Consider the following 20,897-nt stretch of genomic DNA (forward strand, 5'->3'; position numbering starts at 1 on the left):
TAAAGTACAATTTATGTCTGAATCCTTTGCTGGAAAGGGCAGTTGTAAAGGTACGGCCTTCAAAGTGTGCGTGGGGGTGTGTGAAGGGGGGAGGCAGAATCAGCACCAGGCAGGAGGGAGGGAGGGAGGGAGGGAGGAGGAGCAGCAGCATCTCCCACCAGGGGGCCAAATGCACCCCCCACAGTATTGTGTGCCTGTATTTGTGGGCCCCCTGCCAGGAATTTGCCCTAAGCAGGAATGTGACTCTCCTTCCTCTTGGATGGACAGGATCAGCGGCTATTGCAGGGGCTGGGATGTGGGGGAGACAGAATGACTCACAGCTTCCAGTAACTGCCCAGTGGCCTTGTCACTGCCCGTGTCCAGCATTGCTGAAGTGGCGCTTACTCCTCTTTTTTGTTCTTGACCCCACTGTGCTGGAGTGCAGGCGCATACACGCTCACACATCCTCCCCCCTGCGCTTCTCAGTGGGGAGGTGAGCCCAAAAGTGCCTCTGGCCTCCTCACTGCACCTGATTCAACTTGTTTTGGAGCTCCCTGAAGTTGGTGCATATCAGCGGGGGGGCAGGGGGAGCACGGCCAGGACCTCCTTTTCCTTCAGGAGTCCAAAAGAGTCAAGGCTGGGCCTCTGTGTGAGGTGTGACAGGCACAGAAGACCATCTCACCCCTTGTATGCCCAGTCAATCGCTGTGCTCTGCAGGGGAGGGCCTCCTGCAAACACCACCTTATCAGGAGGTCTATTCTGCACAATATAGGAAACGGACCTTTAGTGTGGCGGCACCTACCCTGTGGAATTCCCTCCCTTTGAATATTTGGCAGGCTCCATCTCTGCTATCTTTTTGGTGCCTTTTGAAGACTTTCCTCTTCCAACAAGCCTTTTAAGGAGAGACCTTCTCCCAGTCTGTGTATGTGTTGGAATTGCTTTTTAATGTTTTTAAACCTTTTTTTAAAAATAGATGTTTTTAAAACTTTTTTTAAAAGATGTCTTTCAAGCTTTTTTAAAAATGTTCTTAAAGATGTTTTGTTTTAATATGTTTTTAGAGCTGTTTCATTTTAACATATTTTAATGTCTGTTTTTATGATGTTTTATAGTGCTTTTAGTCTTTTTGTTTGCCGCCCTGGGCTCCTACTGGGAGGAAGGGTGGGATTAATAATAATAATAATAATAATAATAATGTGGAAATGAGGCAGCTGCAGCATCCGAGGGCATAGCTGCAGTCTGCACATGGCACAGCCTGCTTGGAATGGGATTGTTCAGCAGATCTGCCCTGAGAGCCAGGCTGTGTTTGTGCAGATAAATCTTCATCTCACACACAAGCTGTTTACCTTCCTTGGGCTAATATTAGTGATTCTCTTCCTGTTTTCTTCAGCACTCATGTAAAATGATGGGGCCTTGACTGCTGTGTCCATTGCTGGTAATTGAGATGATAAATCTTCCTGCCGAAGACCAGCTTTAATCAGAGTGTTGTGTTTGGACCACTGTTTAATTACCCTCCTGCCACTGAGCGGGGGCAGCGCATGGGGAGGGAGGGGGAGGAGCTGCTTAGCTAAGGCTTGGCTGCACCTTTCCATCCCGGGGGGGGGGGGCTGTGTTTTGGAGCAGGGCTCCACAAGAGCAGAGGCTCACCTGTGCCAAAGGAGCAGCCATGGCCCAGTTTGGGCTGGTGGGCAGGGGGTAGATGTCAGAACCAAGGGAGGGAGCGGCCTGCACAGAGGCGTCTCCCTTCCCAGAGCTGGTCCAGCTGGGAAACTTTGGTGGCGGAACATGTAGGGACTAGGGGTTAGGGATGAGAACATCAGAAGCGCCTTGCTGCCTTCTGGTGGGGCTGATCCGCACCTTCCTCCTGCTTCCAGGAGTGTCCAGAGGGAAGAGAGAAGCCCACTGGCGGGTATGAGGCTGAAGCCATCTCCGATAGGCTGCCACTAATCATGGCAGTTCCGTTCAGCTAATGCTGTCCCTGTGCAAAGATCCCATGGCTTAAACCTCTCAGACTAGAGCTGTGCTGCTGCAAGGGAAAGGGCAGCCCTGCCTGTTCTCTCTTCCCCACCTAACCTCAGCCACAAAGAAAAGGAGCAGTCAGTCTAAATCCTCCAGAAGAAGCCGCCTTAAACTGACTCCAGCCACTGTTGTCCACATGGTCTGGCAGTGGCTGTTCGGGGTCTCAGGCGGGGGGCTCCAGGATCGTCCTTGGGACCTTCTGCATGCCAGGCAGGGCGTCCTCCTCTGAGCTACGATGGCCCCTCCGCACAAACCTTGCTTGCCTGGTGAGAGAGCACGTGGTGCAGTGTGCGAGGACTGAGTTGGGAGTGGCCACACCCTAAGTTAATCCCCCCCCCCGTTGCCTATCCTCTGGGGTGGGATTCTCTCAGGATGCAGCAGCCAAGTCAAATGTGCCCCAGTGATCACCCCATTTCCCTCTGGCAGAGTCGGACCTTCTTGAAAGGTCCTCCGTTTCTGCCCCATCAAATGTGGGGCGTGAGTTGCTCTGCAGTGCTGCTTCTGCAGATATGCCTCCCCCTCCTTGATCTGCTGCAGAGGAACTTTCTGGCTTGGCACATCTGCCTCCGCAGGCACTTCCTGCCACGTGGGAATGCCTCAGCAGGAGCTGAGTGGATCCTTCCGGATGAGGCTGGCAGGTGCCAACCGCGACAGCCCAGAGCCACCGCCCCTGCTGCTCTGCGTGCCTCCCCAGAACCACTGCAACCCCACCCCTCGCCTGCCCTCCCCCAGTGGTGTTCTCAGATTAATGCCATTCCAACTCCTGGAGGAAAAGCAGAAAAACGGCATGTTTAATTTTAATTTAGGAAACCATTTAGGTAGCAGCCCTCGTTTCCTTGTTGCTGTCAATCACGTTTTCTCAAGGCTGACATCAATTAGTTTAAAAATATTGAATGTAATTTTGCCTGACACAACATATTGCAGCCACTGCAAAATATAATTTATTTTAGAAGAAGAAATAATTAAACTAATTTGCATGTCAGTCAGCCAAGCTGGGATGCTGGGGAGGGGAAAATGCCACAGAGGAGGTGATGGATCCTCCCGTGGAGAGCCTGGATGCTCTCCCTCCCTCCCTCTGGCCCTGAGCCCCTCTCCTCCTGAGCCCCCTCTGATGATGTCACATTCACGCACCTCTCCCAGCAGCCTGTGCTGACAAACATCAACAACGGAAGTCAGAGGGGCCCACCCAGAGGAGTGCCTGTGGCTGCATCTGCCTCGCGCATGGAAAGCAGCATCATACCACTTCCAACAGTCGTGGCTTCCCCCAGAGAATCCTGGGAACGGTAGTTTGTGAAGGGTGCTGAGAGGAGACCTCTATTTTCCTACAGTTCCCATAGCTGCCTGGGAAGAGGGACTGGATTTTAAACCACGCGGGGGACTGTAGCTCTGAGAACAGGAGTCTCCTAACAGCTCTCAGCACAAAACTACACTTCCCAGGATTCTCTGGGGGAAGCCATGACTGTTGGAAGTGGTACGATACTGCTTTAAATGCATGGTGCAGATGCCGTCTGTGTCTTGCTTCAGATAGCAAGAGAGGGATGGGGGAAAGTCAAAGGCTGGCAAAGGTGTGGGGGGAAGGAGGGGGTCAGTGGAGAGGTATACCCCAGGGGGCTGTTGTTGCTAAAGTGGGTCCTGACTCGTAAGGAGTGGGAACCAAGGCAGTGTGAGGATGGTGGAGCTTCGCAGGGATGCACAAATTGCCTTTCTAGATTAGGCCCAGGGTCAAAGGTCCAGCCACTCCAGCCTTCTGCCTCCCAGCAGTGGCCAGCCAGGTACCTCAGCGAAGTTCACAAGGAGGCTGTAGAGGAGAGCTCTCTTCCCAACTGTTTGCCCCCTACTCTGGTACTTGGGGTATACTGCCTTGTAACATGGAGATTCTGTCTTAAACAAGCCTGGCCAGCAGCTGTTGATACACCTTCATGTCCTCCTTGAAGTACTTTAATCCTTTTGAAAGAAATCCTTCTAAGGTAGCGGCCATATGGCATTCCCTGGGCAAATGGGGTTTCCCACATCAGTTATGTGATGGGTGAAAAGAAAGGGGTCCCAAATCTGCTGGCAGCCAATTTCGCTGATCATCCCCAGGTGCTAGTATTGTCAGAGAGGGAGAACAATGTCCCCATTATGTGCTGCTATAGTCCTGGTGACTGTAGGTGACCTCCAGTGAGATGCCTCTGAAAACCAGTTGCTGGAAAAAATGGGGGGGGGTTGCCTTCATGTGCATCTTTTGGTCTTCCTGTTCTGGGGCATCTGGTGGGCCTCTGTGGAAAAGGATGGTGGCGCAGGCAGACCTTTGAGCTAATCTACTTAGAAACTTTGGTAATTAAGCAGTATGTAAATAGCTTAAATAAATAAAATACGTAAATCAGCAGGGCAGTTTCTTCTGCTCATAATATTATGGGCCTCTCTTGTAAACCCCCCCCCCCCAGTTGTCTTTTTTTCTCCCAAACTAAAAAGCTCCAAATGATGTAGCCTTGCCCTGAAGGAAAAATTCTCCAGCAGATTTTTGCTTGACCTGCAGACACGCAGCCTGTGTGGCTGCCACTTTCCTTAAGGGTGAAAAAATCCCAGCTAAAATGCATGCAGATTTTTGACCCTTAAGACAGTAGATGGGATGTAAGACTCTGAGGCACTTGTGCCAGGGGGCAAGTATAAGTAGGTCCCTGCCGGGGGGGGGCTGTAAGTGAGGGTGGATTGGGCCCCTGTCCATCTTTCAATTGCATCCACTTCATTGCTCTGCCTGTGTGAAGCTGGAGGCTGGCATGGGGAGGAGGCAGAGGGCACCGGAGCAGGGCTGATGCCTATGGGGTTGAGCTGTGTGACAGAGCTGGCTCGCCTGCCTTGATGAGGAAGGAAAAGGGTTCTCTTTCTCGGGCGGATGCAATGTGGGAAACTGGAGGATGGTTCTTTTTGGACAGAGCGGGAAGGATCTCAGTGGGAAATGAATAGGTGCATAAGGAGCACCTGCTAGATCGAGCCAGTGGCCTACCTAATCCGGCATCTTGTTCTCAGAGTGGCCAACCAGATGCCCATTATGGGAAGCCCCAAAGCAAGCAGCCCCAAAGCAAGCAGAAGCTCCCTCTCCCCTCCTGTGCTTTCCATCAACTGACCACGGAGGCGGAGCGTAATAGCCATCAGGGCTAGTAGCCACGGATAGCCTTATCTCCCGTGAGTGTGTCTCATCCTCTTTCAAAGCCACCCAAGCTGGTGGCCACCACTGCCTCCTGTGGGAGCAAATTCCATAGTTGAACTCAGCGCTGGGTGAAGAAGGACTTCCTTTTGTCTGTCCTGGATCTGCCAGCCCTCGGCTTCAGGGTGTTGTGATGCTGGACTGGATGGGTCGCTGGCCTGATCCAGTCGGTCTTCTTATGAGAGAGGGAGAGAAACCTTTCTCTGTCCACATTCTCCACACCAGGCATCATTTCATACACTTTGGTCGTGTCACCTCTTAGCCATCTTCTTTGTAAATTATAAAGCCCCCCAAAGTGGTAACTGTTCTTCACAAGGGAGTTGATCATTTTGGTTGCCCTTTTCTGAACCTTTTCCAGCTCTACAATACCTTTTTTGAGGTGGGGAAAGCAGAACTGTACACAGTATTCCAAATGCAGCCCTACCACAGAGTTGTATAACAGCATTATGATTTTGGCAGTTTCCTTTTCAATTCCTTTCCTAATGATCCCTAGCATGGAATTTGCCTTTTTCACAGCTGCTGCACACTGGGCCAACATCTTCATCCACTACGGCCCAAAGATCTCATTTCTGGTCAGTCACCACCAGTTCAGACTTCATGAGCACATATGTGAAATGAAGGTTTTTTCCCCTCCAATATGCATAACTTTACACTTTTTTATTTTGAATTGCATTTGACATTTTACCACCCATTCACTCCTTAAAGAGAGGTCATTTTGGAGCACTTCGCAATCTCTTTTTGTTTGTACAGCCCTTCACAAGTTAGTATCATCAGCAAACTTAGCTACCTCACTGTTCACCCCTAACTCTAGATAATGAACAAGTTGAAAAGCACAGGTCCCAAAACTGATCCTTGGGGGACTCCACTTTCCACAGCCCTCCATTGGGAGAACTGTCCATTTATTCCTGCTCTCTGCTTCCTGCTACTTAACCAGTTCCTGATCCACAGGACCTCTCCTCTTATTCCATGATTTACTCAGCTTACTCAAGAGTCTTTGGTGAGGATCCTTGTCAAACGCTTTTTGAAAGGCTCAAGTACACTATGTCCACTGGATTATCTCTGTCTATATGCTCGTTGACACTCTTGGAGAAATCTGATAGGTTAGTGAGACTGGACTTACTCTTGCAGAAGCCATGCTGGCTCTGCTTCAGCAAGGCTCGCTCTTCTATATGCTTAATTATTTTATATTTAACATTACTTTCCACCAGTTTTCCTGGGGCGGACATCAGCCTGTAATTTCCAGGAACTTCCCACACACACACGGATCCTTTTTTAAAGACTGTTGCTGCGTTAGCCACTTTCCAATCCTCATATGAGGAGGCAGATCTGAGGGACAAGCAGGGGTGTAGTCCTCTAGGGCTTTGGGGGGGTCTTTGACCCTTTTTTGGGAGCAAGGTCCCAGCAGGGTCCCTATGTCTCCAGCATCCTTTGAGCCAATCAGCATGAAAGGGGAATGTGTTAGCCACTGAGAAGAGTCTTCTAAGATGCTTCCTTGTCCTTTCTTGCTTATTAGAGCCAATCAGAGTGAAAGGAGGTGAGTCAGCCACTGAGAAGACTCTTCTCAGCAACTAACATTCTTCCCCTCATGCTTATTAGCTCCTAGGGACGTCTGTTGTGGGAGAAGACATTAACAAGGGTCTCATTCTCAACCCAGTAGCAAAAAGGGGGAAGGTGCATGGCTGTGTCTATCATGAAGGGACTCTGCACTTCTGAATTTGCCGCTACACTAGTGGGAACAAGTTACATATTTTTGTTAGAAGATCAGCAATCTCACATTTGTGTTCTTTCAAAACTCTTGGGTGGGATGGCATCCGAACCCAGCAATTTGTCAGTTTTCATTTTGTCTGTTAAGCCCAGACCTTCATCTCTCCTCACCACTGTCTGCCTCAGTTCCTCAGACTTCCTGCAACAGTTCATTCGGGTTCAGGGATCTTCCCTATGTCCTTCGCTCGTTTGTTATCAGCTGCGAACCTGGACACGTCACTGCATGAATGAGACCCACAAGCTTGGTGTGGACACCAGGTATGGCAGAGAGCCAAGGGCAAGGGGCCGCGGGCGCAGAAGGCGCTTGGCTACCTGTGAGAAGCCCACAAGCAGGACAACAGCAGCTCTCCCCACATCTGCATCCGAGCAACTGGTATTTGGAGACCTACTGCCTGCCTCTGACAGTGGAGACAGAACATGGCCTTGTCCTCCATGACTTTGTCTAAATCCTCTTGAAAGCTGTCCAAGTCGGTGGCCACCTCTGCCTCATGTGGCAAACAGTTCCACAGTGTAACTACGTTGCTTGTGAAGAAGCACTTTCTTTTGTCCTGAGCCTTTCAATGTTCAGCTTCATTAGATGACAACTCCCCCCTTAGTTCTAATATTGTCAGAGAGGGGACTTTCTTTTGTCTGTCCTCAATCTTTCAAAATTCAGTTTCATTGGATGTCCACAAGTTCTAGCATTATGAGAGAGGGAGAAAAAGTTTCCTCTGTCCATTTTCCCCACGCCATGCATAATTTTATACACTTCAATCATGCCACCTCTGACTCGCCTTTTCTCTAAACTAAAAAGCCCCAAATGCTGCAACTTTTCCTCATAGGGCAGTCACTCAATCCCCTTCATTATGCTGGTTGCCCTTTTCTGAACCTTTTCCAGCTCTGCAATACCCTTTTTGAGGTGAGGCGACCAGAGCAATACATGGTATCCCAGGTGTGTAGAACCTTTGGCCCTTCGGGTGTTGCCATTGGCCATGTTGACTGGGGATGATGGGAGTTGTAGTTCAGCAACATCTGGAGGGCCAAAGGTTTCCCACCCTGTTGAGCTTACCCAGGATATGAGTCTTTTCAAAGGGTTTGCCACATTCATCTCTTGCAGCAAAAACGAAACAATGTGTGTTGTGGCAACGTAAAGTCTGGCATAAGTCTTTGTGGACTCAAGTCCACTTCATAGTCAAATCTGGTCAAAAATAGACTTATGTTTAAGCTTGGAGAAATACAAGTAAGCAAGGGGGGATAAATTAAAGAGAAACTAATTCCTAAGTTAAGCTGTCTTGTTACGTTAAGCCAAAGTACCTGTTGCATGCTTTAGATGTTAGCAGGCAAAGACGTGGTGGCTTGCAAACCCTTGGTGAGATACCATCAATTCTTCCACCCACCTGAGTGTGTGTAGGGGGTCTAGGAGGGAAATGACCCTCCCTCAGTGTGGGGTCTGCTTATCCAGTTTATCTGGAAATAGGGAGTGATGCTAAGAGCTGTATCCACAGTGGAAGGGAAAGGTGAAATTAATCTTTTAACTCAGCTCCAGCCATTTTGAATTTCAGGCAAAGAGATCTTCAAAGGGGCTTTGGGAATTGGCATCTTTTCAGTCACCGTCCTACCAGCTGGCTGCTGTTCCAGCTGTGACCAGGTCTCAAATGCTCCCCTTTGTCAAAGGGCTGGTGATGCCATTTAAAGCCCTGAGGTCACCCTGGGCTCTCCATGTCGGTCTTGCAAGATGCCAAGGCTTCCGGTCTGGTTGGAGACTGGTTGGTTACTTGCAGGATCACCTTCACCTGTATCCTCCTGTCTGCACCTTCCAGTCCCGGCCTGAGGCCCTGCTGGTGTGCCCACCTGTGAGAGCAGGCAGGAGGGAGAGGGCTTGTCTGGCAGTGGCCTCACATCCTCCATTGGGATCTGTCAAGCGCCATCCCTGCAGGCCTTTAAGGGACTGTCAGAAAACTTGTTTATTTGCAGCCGCCTTCCCACCATTTCAAGGGTTTTAATCAGGCTGCTGTTACTGTTTTCCCATTATACGGGGAAAGGCTCAGTGGGTTCCCACCAAGGCTGCCAGCTCTTGGGTAGCTGTTGAGGGATTGTGCAGGGGTCCAGTTCCCGCGAATTAGCAGAGTGGCTGGCAGGGAGCGAGAAGGGGCAGGCGGGCGAGTGGTGCTTTGGAGACCGGAGGACGGCGTCCCGCTTCAACTTCGCAGCTGCTAGAGATGGGCGGGGGGGGGGCATTCAGGAGGCGCACTGCTTGCCTGCCAGGCCGGGAGGAAGACAGGAAACGGCAGGCCCAATGAATGCCACCCCACCCAAGCAGGATCCTGCCTGCCTGCTCGCACCTCACCAGAGGGCACCTAAGCATTGCTACTCCCAGCAGCCCTTCCGACGGCAGCAGGAGGGCAAGGCGGGAGAGGCTGGGAGGCACGCCACTCCACTCCGGGCTGGCTTTGAGCTCCCAGTAGTGCCTCAGTCCCGCTCCCTGGTGTGGGTGCTGTTGGCCCGCAATGCAACTCTGCCTCCCACTTGTCCTCTGACAGAAGCCCAATTATGGGGGGAATGCCAGTCTTGGAGGCAGGGGGCCATGAGGCTAGGTGGTGAAAGGAAGCCGCAGAGGGATGCCCAGAACTGTCAGTGCAGAGGTCACCCTGGGCTCTCCCACTGCAGTCTGCCAGGATGCCAAGGCTGCCAGTCAGGTTGTCTACTATTTTCCCGTCTAGAATGGTCTAAGGAAGGCATGGGTGCAGTGGGACCAGGCCAAAGGGGCCCACCTTGCCCAGCAGCCTGGTCCTATACCAAATGCCCCTTCTGGGAAGCCCCACAAGCAGGACCTGAGCGCAGCCACCGCCATCGCCGTAACTTCACCACCACCTGGTGTTTCTCGTTTGGGCAGAGCCAGCCTAAGGCTCTCTCTGTGGGGAGCCTTGATTTGGGGACTCCTGGCAACTTGATGATCGAGTGGTAAAGTCAGTGAGCGAGTCCTTCCCCGCCCCAGACACAGAGGTGCCGGTGTGGCCTTTCCAGCGGGTCCTCTCGGGTGGGGGGTGCTGCCCCTCCGCAAGGAGGCCGTGCCCCCACCTCTCGGGTTGGCAGGGCTGAGCAGTGAGGCGCATCTGGGACTGCTGCCAGAGCGGGTGCGGGTGGGCGTCTGGCAAGGCAGCGGCTCCAGGAGGCCGGGGGTCTGTACCTGGGGGCACGTGCACAGTTGCTGCACATTGCTCATCCCCACACCCACGCATGCAGATCCAGCAGAGCGCGAAACCTCCTTGCACTCCCAGCAACTGGTGCAGGGACGCTGGCTGGCCAGCCAATAGGAGAAGCCCAGGGTGAAGGGGGTGGGGAGGGAGAGCAGGGGAGGGCTTCCCTCTGGGCGTGGCTGGTGCCTGCATGTGGGTGTGGCAGTGAAGTTGGTGCGTGCTTACATTTCGTTATGGCTGGTGGCCTGAGGGGCCTGTGGCACGGGGGGGGGGCTCTCTCATTTTCCTGGGCACAGGCTTCTTGGGCAAGCACAGTCCGTGGCTAGTGCGGGGGCGTTCTCCATAGGGTTCAGCTGCTGCTGAGACTCCTCTGGAGGGCCCTCTTGCTGGTCCCATCTTGGGGGGGGAGGCATTTTGGAGGGCAGCTGCAGCCACACCTCTGAGCTACCTGGCCTGCTGCGTTTGTGTGTTCCAGACAATCACACTCAGGTGTCCCGGAAGCCCTTCAGAATCCGCATCCTGGACGTGAACGACAATCCGCCGGAGCTTGCCACGCCTTACGAAGCAGCCGTCTGTGAGGATGCCAAGCCAGGGCAGGTGAGGAGGGGAGACGGGCTCAGAGCCACAGCAAGAAGAGGGTCTTCAAAGCATTTGCTGGACGTGCATCTTAACCGCCACGTCTTTGTGCAGGGAGAGGTCAGAAACCAGAATATGGGTGGCGCTGTAGTTGGAGACCCCTAGCTCTGGAGAGAAGGCAGAGACGCCCTGCTGAGCAAAAAAATCTCCCCCCCCCCTCCCGCTCCCTGGAAACACCCCCCCCCGCCTCACCTGCTTGGTTGATCAGCCTTGTAGGGGGAGGTTGCCCTCCAGATGTTGTCAGACTCCACCTCCTCTCCTCATCCTCGCTGGCTGCTGGAGTCCAACAAAGTCTGGCGGGCACCAGATTGGAGGTGACAGGGGCTTTCCCAGGCCCCAGGGGCATCCACTGGAGCTGCCCTCTGCAGTCTTGGCTCTCCTTTCTTTGTGACATCTCTCTTCCTCTTCTCAGCTAATCTCCCCAAGGTGCTGGTGTGGATCAGTGGCTGTGAGCCAGGTAGCTGGTCTGGGATCCCAGTGTGAGGCCATCTCTGCGTTTTGGGGGTGGGGGAGGAGACTCATCTTCCTGTCCGGCCATGAGAAAGGCCTTTGGGAGTCCCTTCAGACGGCCTTGCCTCCATATGTGGGGGGGGGGGAGGAGATGTGCTTGCAGGAAGACCTTCCAGGTCTCTCCTGTGCACCACCACCACCACCCCCGGCCTCGCTTGGGACCAGCTTTGGCTTTCCTGAGAGTTGTGTTCCTTCTTCCCTGCAGCTGATCCAGACCATCAGCGTTGTGGACCCGGATGAGCCCCAAAGCGGGCACCGCTTCTATTTCACGCTGGCCCCGGAGGGCTCCAGCAACCACCGCTTCTCTCTGCTGGATGTCGAGGGTAGGCCTCTGGCTCCCCTGCTCCTCCTCCTCCTCCTCGCCACTTCCTTTCCTGCTCTCTGCCAGCCTTGGACCCTCTTTGGCATCCGTTCCCACCCCACACCTGGGCTCACCATCCCTCTTTGTTCACCAGCCCCCACCCCACCCGCACACACTCCGTAGCTCTGGGGATGCGGCGCTGTTGTTAAGGGCTCCCTCCAGTGGTCGGGGAAGAGGCAGGTCCCTCCTCCTGCGCTGCCTGTGCCCCACCTCGCTCCTCCCCCCCGCCTGCCCCATCCTCGGCAAGGGCCCCCTTTCTCCCTGCAACCTCCTCCACCCTCCTCTGCTCCCCTCTGCTTGCTCTCGCTGTCTCGGGCGCTGTATAAAACTCGGTGGTGACAAACTGCCACCAACAGCCCATCTGTTTCTTTGTACAAATTTGTAGCTGGTTTTGAGATGTGATTTATAAATATTGCTGTTGGAGCCAAGATGAGACACTGATGGATGCCAGCCCAGATGGAGGCGCAAAGCTCTCACTTAAATCTTGTCCTTTTTTAATCTGGGCGGCGGTGGAGGCGGCAACGGCAGCAAAAGGCACCTGGCACACAACTCAGCACAGCAGCAGGGCCCTGCCCCCCTTGCTGGCGCTCCCTGGGCGAGGTTGGCTAGGCAGAAACTGTCGGGGGCACCCCCAGGGCCAAGTGGGCAAGAAAGTGGCTCTTCTCCTGCCACACCTCTCACATTTACAAGCTTGCCTGTGGCGCATTCTGGTTTGCACTAAAGCACACACACACACACACGTGCAAAGGGCTCCAGGAGCTCCATACCTGCAGTGTCAAAAGGGCCAGACTCCTCCTTGCAGGGGTTGTGAAGGCGGCTGTGCCCCAAGGAACCTTCTCCATGCCAGTTGGGGCATGTATCTATTTATCTTGGAGATACCAATGCCGGTCTTTAGTGAAAACGCCCAATAATATGTAAAACGGCAGACAACCAAACAAGGGAGACTTTCTCCAGCATCTCCCTGCTGAATTTCTGCCTGGCCTACACTACTTTGAAGCACAGGAGGCTTGGCAGGTATCCACCACAGTGGCACTTTTTTCCCCTTCCACAGCCTGACACAGCGGGGGGGGGGTGCACGCATGCGCCTGTGGCTACCTCAGCTGCCGACAGGCCCACCCTCTTGGGTGCTGCTCTCTGCACCACTTTGGGGGCAGTGCAAACCCGGCTTTGCCCGGTCCCTGTCCTGCTTGCACACGGCGGGCTTTGGTTCTCCTGCGTTTCCTCATGCTGCCTCTTTGCCTCAACAGCGGCTCTATGGTCACAAAGTGGTCTTTCTCTTGAGAGGCTGAGCTGCAAGTGAAGCCACTCCAGGGGCCCTGCAGGATCCCTTCTGGGATGGTTCACTCGTCCAGCCTCTTTCTGTCTGCTCCATCGCCAGCCTGAATGCGCCATGGGCTGTTGTCAACCCCCTCCCCCAACAGCTTGGTGCAGAGCGGCCGCAGCTCGGTGGTAGGACACCTGCTTTGCATGCAGAAGGCCTCAGGTTCAACGCCCAGCCTCTCCATTTAAAAGGATCTCAGTTTTGAGCATGGAGAAGGCCCTTGAGGAGCCGCCGTCACTTGGTCCTGGGCTAGACGCAGGAATTGCCCCATCGGTCAGTCCAGTGGCAGCTCCAGAAGGCAGCACACAGGGTGTGCATCTGCTGTTAGCAGGGAGTTGCTCTGGAAGCACATTTGCTGCCGCATGTCAGGCAGACACACCACCTTCTTCCTACAGAAGACCTGTGCATCTGTTGTGCAGCCAGGGGGCTGTGCACAGCTCTGATTGGCTAGGCCTGGTGTCAGTCATAAAAATGGAAATGGACTGCCTTCAAGTCGATCCCGACTTCTGGTGACCCTATGAATAGGGTTTTCATGGTGAGCGGCATTCAGAGGCGGTTTCCTATGCCTTCCTCTGAGGCTGAGAGGCAGTGACTGGCCCAAGGTCACCCAGTGAGCTGCATGGCTGTGTGGGGATTCGAACCCTGCTCTCCCAGGTCATAGTGCAACACTCTAACCACTAGGCCACACTGGCTCATCAGTCACAAAGCCACTTCTGTATGTATGTGTTTGTGTGTGGTGGGGCTCTGGGGGAGTGAGGACTGGGGTGGGTGCTCTCCCATAACAGAAACGCCTTCTGCCGACTCTGCTGCTCGCCCGGACATCTCAGTGCCGGCGGCGTTAGCATCCCTTTGGGGCTGGTGCTCTCCAATGGCAGGAGCTTGCCAACAGTCCTCATAAAGATGGGCTGAGCCCAGGAAGGTTCAGATGCCCCCTCCGACTCACACATTGGAATAATGTGGGGCGGGAGGAGGTCACCGGACAGTGTAGGCTAACCCCACTTGCCAATGCACGCAGCAACCCCCACCCCCATTGTGTGCACTTCTAGGCAGCTTGTTGAGGGGCTCTGTGTGTGGGTGCCAATGAGTGCGCATTTATGCTCCTCAAGGCAAGAGAGGAGACACACGGCCCTTGTGGGGAGAGAGCACTATGCATGTGCGCCTTGGTCTGGAGAGCCTCTTTGTATGTCAGTCAAGTGCATGGATAGCGAGTGTGTCCATGCTGCGTGTGCTGCTGTGGGACAGAGTTAGCCCATGTGGCCTCACAGCCACACGCATACACCTTCCAATGGCTTCCTTCGGTGCCAGCTGGGAGGTCACTTTGTGTGAGCTGCTTTCCTGTCTGAAGCAAACAAAGGCTCAATGACATCTAGGCAGAATGGGGGAGGCGTCTGCCATGAGAGGGTGGAATGGACTATAGAGGAGTTGTCACACAGAGGAGGGCCGGGCTCTCTTCTCGATCGTCCCAGAGTGCAGGACACGGAATAATGGGCTCAAGTTGCAGGAAGCCAGATTTCAACTGGACATCAGGAAAAACTTCCTAACTGTTAGAGCCATACATCACAGAGGTAGTGGGCTGTCCAACCCTGGAGGCATTCAAGGCACAGTTGGACAGTTGGGAATGCTTTGATTTGGATTCCTGCATTGAGCAGCGGGTTGGACTTGATGGCCTTATAGGTCCCTTCCAACTCTACTATTCTATGATTCTGCGACTACAGGGAGCCATTTTTAATGCTGTTTCATGTCAAACTCGCTACAAGTGAGAAGGAAAGAGGTTCTAGCCCAAATATTCTCTGCTGTTCTACTTTTCTACTTTCGGGAGTGCCTTTAAAGCTTTAACAAGTGTGTTGAGTTCCTGCCTGCCTGTTCTCGGTGCATGTGGGCTCAGCCTCCGATTGCCGTTCTGTTCACAGGAAATTCATTGGAAGGCAGCCGCAAACACAACGATATGAAGAGGCCGCTCGTGTATACACACATCAAACTGAACCCTTCAGTTTCTCTCCCCACCACCACCTCCTAAACTGCAGGGAAACTCCTGCACGCAGCTCCACTGGGCTGCAAATGTGCAGGGGCCCCACTCCATGTCTTTGGGATTGTAAGGACTGGAAGCTCCCTGAGGTCTTTCTCTGGGCATCCATTCCCCTCCCATGGAAGCACAAGGCTGGACAGCTTGGGTAAGCTGGCTGGAGCCCAGCTGAAGGGGGTGGGGAGCTCCCCCACTCTTGCCAACCCAGCCTGCTCCTTTTGCAATAGGAGAGGAGGCTTTGTCCCTGAATCCCCTTCTGCAGACGGGCTGGTTTGCTATGGAAGTGTGAGTTGGGGGGCGAGAGACCTTGGCTGCCTGGTGGCTAACTGGTAGAGATGCAGGAAGGCTCCTGACTCCAGGCAAGATGGGCAGATGCAGGAACTCTCTGAAGGTCTTGTTAAAAGGGAGGGGGAGCAGGGGGCTTCCTGGGGATCCTGACGGTGAACAGGGGAGGGGGGAGCCAGGATCCATAGTGTGTGAGCTGGGGGGGGGGAACGAAACTGTGCTGGCAGAGATGCCAGGCCTGCTTGGCTGGGAATGAGAAGCAACCTGGTAGGACTTGGAGGGTGGCAACTCCCAGGATTGCCCTGATGAAGGCCAGGGGGCTGCAGTCTGGTGCTGCCTGCTTCCTGGGAAAGGGGCACCCTCCCTTGGGATGCTCTCTGTGCACCCCAGTGACTTCCGGGCTCCTCTGTGTTTTGCCCCCAGGAGCCAGAGCACCCTTGCAGGGGTGGCGCCAGAGCCGCCGCCTCCCGTTCTGGAGCGACGCCGTTTTGCCGCTCTTCTCAGTTGCTTCCTGGAGGCCTCTCTCTTCCTGGTGTGGGTGTGAGCGTGAGAATGTGGCACCCGCTGGCTGCGTCCTGCGGTGGATTCTTGGCTGGTGGAGGGGAAACGTCTGCAGTGGTCTGCGCCTCCTCCTCTCCTCCTCCTGTTGCCCAGGGAGGCTGGAGGTCCAGCCCACGTGGCAGTGATGGGGGTGGGAGTGGGGAGTGCAGCGGCTGTCCAGCCTGGCCAGTGCCCTGCTGAGGAGGCAGAAGCTGGGGTGGGGGCATCCTGGCAGAGAGGCTGTCCTGCTGGGGCGACCCTTCCGTCCTTCCTTCCTTCCCCTTCTTTCCAGACAACACTGCTGCCGTACACACGCAGCGCCTGGGCTTCAACCGGCAGGAGCAGGACATCTTCCTGCTGCCCATCCTGGTGGTGGACAGCGGGCCCCCCACCCTCAGCAGCACTGGGACCCTCACCATCCGCATCTGCGGCTGTGACAGTGCCGGGGCGATCCAGTCCTGCAACACGACGGCCTACATCGTGTCGGCGTCGCTGAGCCCCGGGGCACTCATCGCCTTGCTGGTTTGCATCCTTATCCTCCTTGGTGAGTGTCTCCTGCCCCCTCATGCGCCCCTCCGCCTTGCTGTCCCACCACTGCCCGCGCCCCACCACGTGGCGTTTGGCAGGAGGGCCGTTTCCCTGGCAAGCTGCAGGGAGGAGCCCCCGACTCCTTCTGCTGCTGGATCATGGTGCCCCCCAGCTGCTCGCTTGGACTCCCTTGCGCTGCCTGCATGAGGGAGGCCCCCTCCTGTGGGCGTGAAGGGGCAGCCCAGAGCAGGGCAGGGAGGCCAGCTCAGCCCCTGAGCCCAGCCATCTCTTTGGGCAGCGTTGGCCTAGTCCGTCATGGTGGCGCAGCGTCAGCCGAAGCTCCTTTCACCTTTGCTCCCCCCCACCTGCTGCCTCCACACCTTTGCCCTCTGTGGAAAGGCTTTCTCCTGCGGGGGCCACCTTGGCCGGTCCCAACCAGCCCCTTGCCTAATTTGTCTGCAGATGGTCTGCCTGGGCACCACCGCCACTGAGCCCTGAGATGAATGGCCAAGTGGCCAGCGGCGCTGTGTGTTGCTGTTCACCGCCTCCAGACCATCTGCAGTGGCATTGGGTCACATCTTGCGCACCAGGCAGTTGGATGTCGCTCTCACAGGGTTAGGTGGTGGGGAAGAAGCCCCATTGTATCCTTACACCCCCAAGTGCCCCTCAGAGTCACCCTGCCCGCACCCTTAGAGGGAAGCTGTTTGCAAGGTAGCTTATTATGGACTTGCTACTGATAGGAGTGATCAGTTATTGGCTCGTTGTTGATGGAAACCATCAGGGCGCTTTGCAATCATAATCCAGTGCAGATGCCGTGTTGAAGGGGCAGTCCATGAATGCTGGATGCTTGCCCAGCGGGGTGGCCCTCTTCCCCCAGGTGGGAAGGGGTCGCAGCTCCCGCTCACCGCCCTCTCTCTTCTCTCTCTCTCTCCCCTCCCCGGCCGGCATGCGGCCCCAGTGCTGGTTCTCCTGATCCTGACGCTGAAGCGGCACCAGCAGGGCCATTTGACTTCTGAGGAGGACGAGGACATGCGTGACAACGTCATCAAGTACAATGACGAAGGGGGTGGCGAGCAGGACACGGAGGCCTACGACATGTCTGCCTTGCGCAGCCTCTATGACTTCAGTGAAACTAAGGCAGGAGGGGGTGGTGAGGTGGGCCCTCACCCACCTGCGCTGCCCTCGGAGCGCCACTCGCTGCCTCAGTGGTGCCAGGTGCCCGACCTGGACTTCTCCATCTTCAGGGACTACATCAGCCGGAAGGTGGGTCAGGCGGACGAGGACCCCTCCGTGCCCCCCTATGACTCTTTCCAGACCTATGCCTTTGAGGGGGGCGACTCTCCTCTGGCTTCTCTCAGCTCCATCGCCTCTCGCTCCACGGGCTCCGAGCAGGACTTCTCCTATCTCAGCAGCTGGGGCCCCCGCTTTCGACAGCTGGCGGTGCTGTATGCCGGGCATCGTGGGGAGGAGGGCAGCGAGGAGTCCTAGTCCCAAGGACTGCCACCAAGGACAGAGACAGCTGGATCGGCAGAGACTTCTCTGGGGCCACCACACAGGCACGCTGAGGTGCAGCTGTACAGCCCAGCCCTCTTGCAGGGGCCAACTCCAGTGGCTTGGCCTGGAGGGGGAGGGCCGGGCCAGGCTCAGAGAAGGGAGCCACAGCAGCCCCCTCCCCCATCTCCTCCATTAAAACACTCCATGTTCATTTAAGAAAGAGTCTAATGCCAGCCAGGCTTCTCTGGCAAATTATCATTTAAATAGATCTGTGTGAGGGGAGGGAGGCAGGGGGCCTGGAGGGAGGGAGGGAGTCTTTTGTTGTCTCAATTGATTTTGTCACTTGAGTCCCAACATTTGACAAGCTTTGATTAGTTAAGCAGCGTCTCTGCCAAGAGAGGCTTTCTGTGTCTCTGGGAGCCCCTTGAGCGGCTTCTCGTCATCTTTGGGGGGGGGTTGGTTGGGGGACCCAGGAAATCAACACGATGATTTTACGGGGGGGGGCGCTCATTTTGGATTAAAACTTCCCACCCCACTCGGGGGCCAATTCTCAGGGTCTTCCTCCACCGTCACCAGGCCAAGGCCCCACCCCATCTTTGCAGGGAGGGACACCCCCTGCCTCTCCAGCAGATGCATCACTGGCCAGAAGGTGCACTGGAGCGGGGGTGTAAAGGGGGGGAGGTGCATCCATAGAGTACCTTCCCCCAGTTGCCTGAGCAGGAGGTTCTGGGACCGTCTGTCCGTTGCCCTCCCACCCCAGAAGCCGGTTACTGGGGAGCCCCCTCTGGGTCTGAGGAAAGCAGCCCTCTTGGGGTAGTGAGTTGCCCAACAGCCTTGCCGCCCCTCCCTCTTCTCTCCTGCAACGTATCCAGCTTGTTCCCCACTTGTCTGGCCAGAGACCAGTGAGGGTCTATGAGGACCTGGGGGGCAGGGAGGGGTCTGGCTCTCCTAGGCAAGGGCATGAGAGGGACTGATGGCTGCCTTCATGATGCTCCTTCCCTGTGGCAGCCCCACCAGAGAACTCCCACACTCCCTTTTCCTAGACAGCTCCACTATCCAGCTCAGACCCAGTCAAGCTGCTAGTTCTCAGGATTTCTCCCAGCCTCCCTGGGCTGCTCCGTCAGTGGGAGGGGGTGGGTGGGACTGGCTTCCCCCTCCAGCCTGCCCTTCACTGTGACTTCCCCTCTGGCTCTAGAGAGGTGACTGAGCTGGTGGTGCACCCCCTCCCCCCATGCGCACATGTTCCTTTTCCAAGGGAAAGGGGTCGAGTGCATGGTTGGCAGCTGATTGCCCTCCCCATCCTCAAGAACTTTGTCTCTTGGTCTCCCTCCCCACCCCCCATTCATTGCGGGCAGGCTGACCTCCCCAGCCCCGGGCCAAACAGGGTATGGGCCTGGCACTCTCCACCAGCAGCCACAGCCAGGTCCCCTCCACACACTGCCTGCCCGGGCAGAGCCCTCCTGCCTTCCTGCCTCTTCCCACATGTAAACAGGCACCTTTCCTCCTGCCCCAGAGGCCCACCCTGTCCACACAGCCCCAGGCCAGGGATGCCCTGAGGAGGAGGGGCTGGCAGACTCCCAGCGGGCTTTAAGGGGCCAGCCGTGCTTTGGCTTCTGAGCCAGCAGAGTTGCTCCTCATTGGCAGTTTCACACGGTCTTTCCTGGACCTGGAAATAAATGGCTTCCTGGCCGTCTTCTGCTTTCCTGCTTTGGCTCTTTTTGGAGGTGGCTGGTGGGGGAGGGGGGAGGCAGGTGGCATCACACACTGGCCAGAGGCACCCTCCCTGTCATTGATAAACACCAGCGCAGGGTGGGGAGATGGTGCCATACCTCCTCCCATGTGCTGCCACACACACACACCCAGCCTGTCTGGAGCAAATTCCTGGTGAGGAGCATCCCTTGGCTTTCTGTATCTCATTTTTCATCAGAAGCTGTGCCAGGAGATGCTTCTCGCAGGAAAAGGTCAACGCTTCTCTCTTAATTCAGACATGGCGAGGCGAGGGTGGGACGGGCGTCTGCCTGGCTCAGCAAGTGGGGGAGGGGCCTCTCTGCTGTCCTCTTGGCTGCTGAGGCAGGCACAGATGGATGCGGACCTCCTGGAAGGGGACTGGCCTGCCTGTCCCTCATGCAAGGAGGCAGGGTTGGGGCTCCTGCCCCACAGAGGAGCGAGGGGCCTTTTGCAGTTCAGTCAGGGCGTGCCAGGCCCCAGCTCACCTAGGCAGAGTCCGGCTGGTGCCCGGCCTGAGGGCAGGTACCATCCACCAAGGTGTCAGAAAGGCATGCAGGTTGGGGATCCGTGGGAGTGGCGAAGGAATGGGGCTCATGAGAGGGGCAAAGGGGTCTTTCCCTCAAATGCACCGTGTGAGGGAGGAGGGTCCCTTCGCAATGGGAAGAGCCATGGGGATGACCATTGTCAGCCCTGCAGGAGTGCCCCAGTACAGCTGGTGCTAAATAGGGGATTCAGAATGCCCCCTCCCCCCCAAAATGGATCTGAACATAAAAGAGGGCTGGGGCAGACCTTCCTACAGGTGCTGCTGTGAAGTAGCACATGCCCCTCCAGAGACGTTGAATTCTTCACAGCCCACATATTTTTGTAATGCATGTAATTTATAATTCATCATTTGTAATTCATGACTTCATACTTTCCCATTCCCATTGAACTGAAAGGGCTTTGGGGGTCATCTGAGATCCTGGCTGGTCTTTGGAAGGGAATGGCTCAGCCAAGTAGACTCTCTGGAGATCTCCTGAGCCCTTTTAATTTTTAACTTTTTGAGGGCTGCGCTTAAGCCTCCAAATTGACCCCAAATTCACCTCTTTTCCATCTTCTGCACAGCTACTTGCAGGTGAAGGAAGAGCCGGGCAAATCCTGGGAAAAGAAAGGTGTGCCAAGGGCTTCTCCCTTGGAAGACATTTCCTGGGAGAAGAAGGTGGGACAGGATTTGCAAGGATGTGAGAGGCAGGCAGGCAGGCAGAAGATACAAGCCTAGTGTTGGTGGGAAGTCCCCAGGCAGTCCTGTGGCTGCGTTGCCCTCTTCGCCACTTGGCAATGATTTCCGAGGTCAGTTCTCTAGTGTCCAG

At 55.3% G+C, this 20,897-nt stretch overlaps 1 protein-coding gene across 5 annotated transcripts in view; it reads left to right on the forward strand.

Moving 5' to 3' along the window:
• Positions 1–18,040, forward strand: part of CDH22 (cadherin 22) — a 111,629-nt gene extending 93,589 nt beyond the window's left edge. For 3 of the 5 annotated variants that reach the window (XM_061630686.1, XM_061630687.1, XM_061630689.1), the window contains exons 8-12: positions 10,598–10,719; positions 11,474–11,591; positions 15,682–15,792; positions 16,091–16,342; positions 17,285–18,040. In XM_061630686.1, the coding sequence (XP_061486670.1) occupies positions 10,598–10,719; positions 11,474–11,591; positions 15,682–15,792; positions 16,091–16,342; positions 17,285–17,814 (1,133 nt within the window). In that variant the 3' untranslated portion in view covers positions 17,815–18,040. Of the gene's footprint in view, positions 1–10,597; positions 10,720–11,473; positions 11,592–14,860; positions 15,070–15,681; positions 15,793–16,090; positions 16,343–17,284 lie in introns of those variants that run through there. The other 2 variants (XM_061630688.1, XM_061630690.1) reach the window with 2 other exon arrangements.
• Positions 18,041–20,897: the final 2,857 nt, after the last annotated feature.

The sequence above is a fragment of the Rhineura floridana genome, chromosome 6 (genome assembly GCF_030035675.1).
Source record: "Rhineura floridana isolate rRhiFlo1 chromosome 6, rRhiFlo1.hap2, whole genome shotgun sequence".
Taxonomy (NCBI): Eukaryota; Metazoa; Chordata; class Lepidosauria; order Squamata; family Rhineuridae; genus Rhineura; species Rhineura floridana.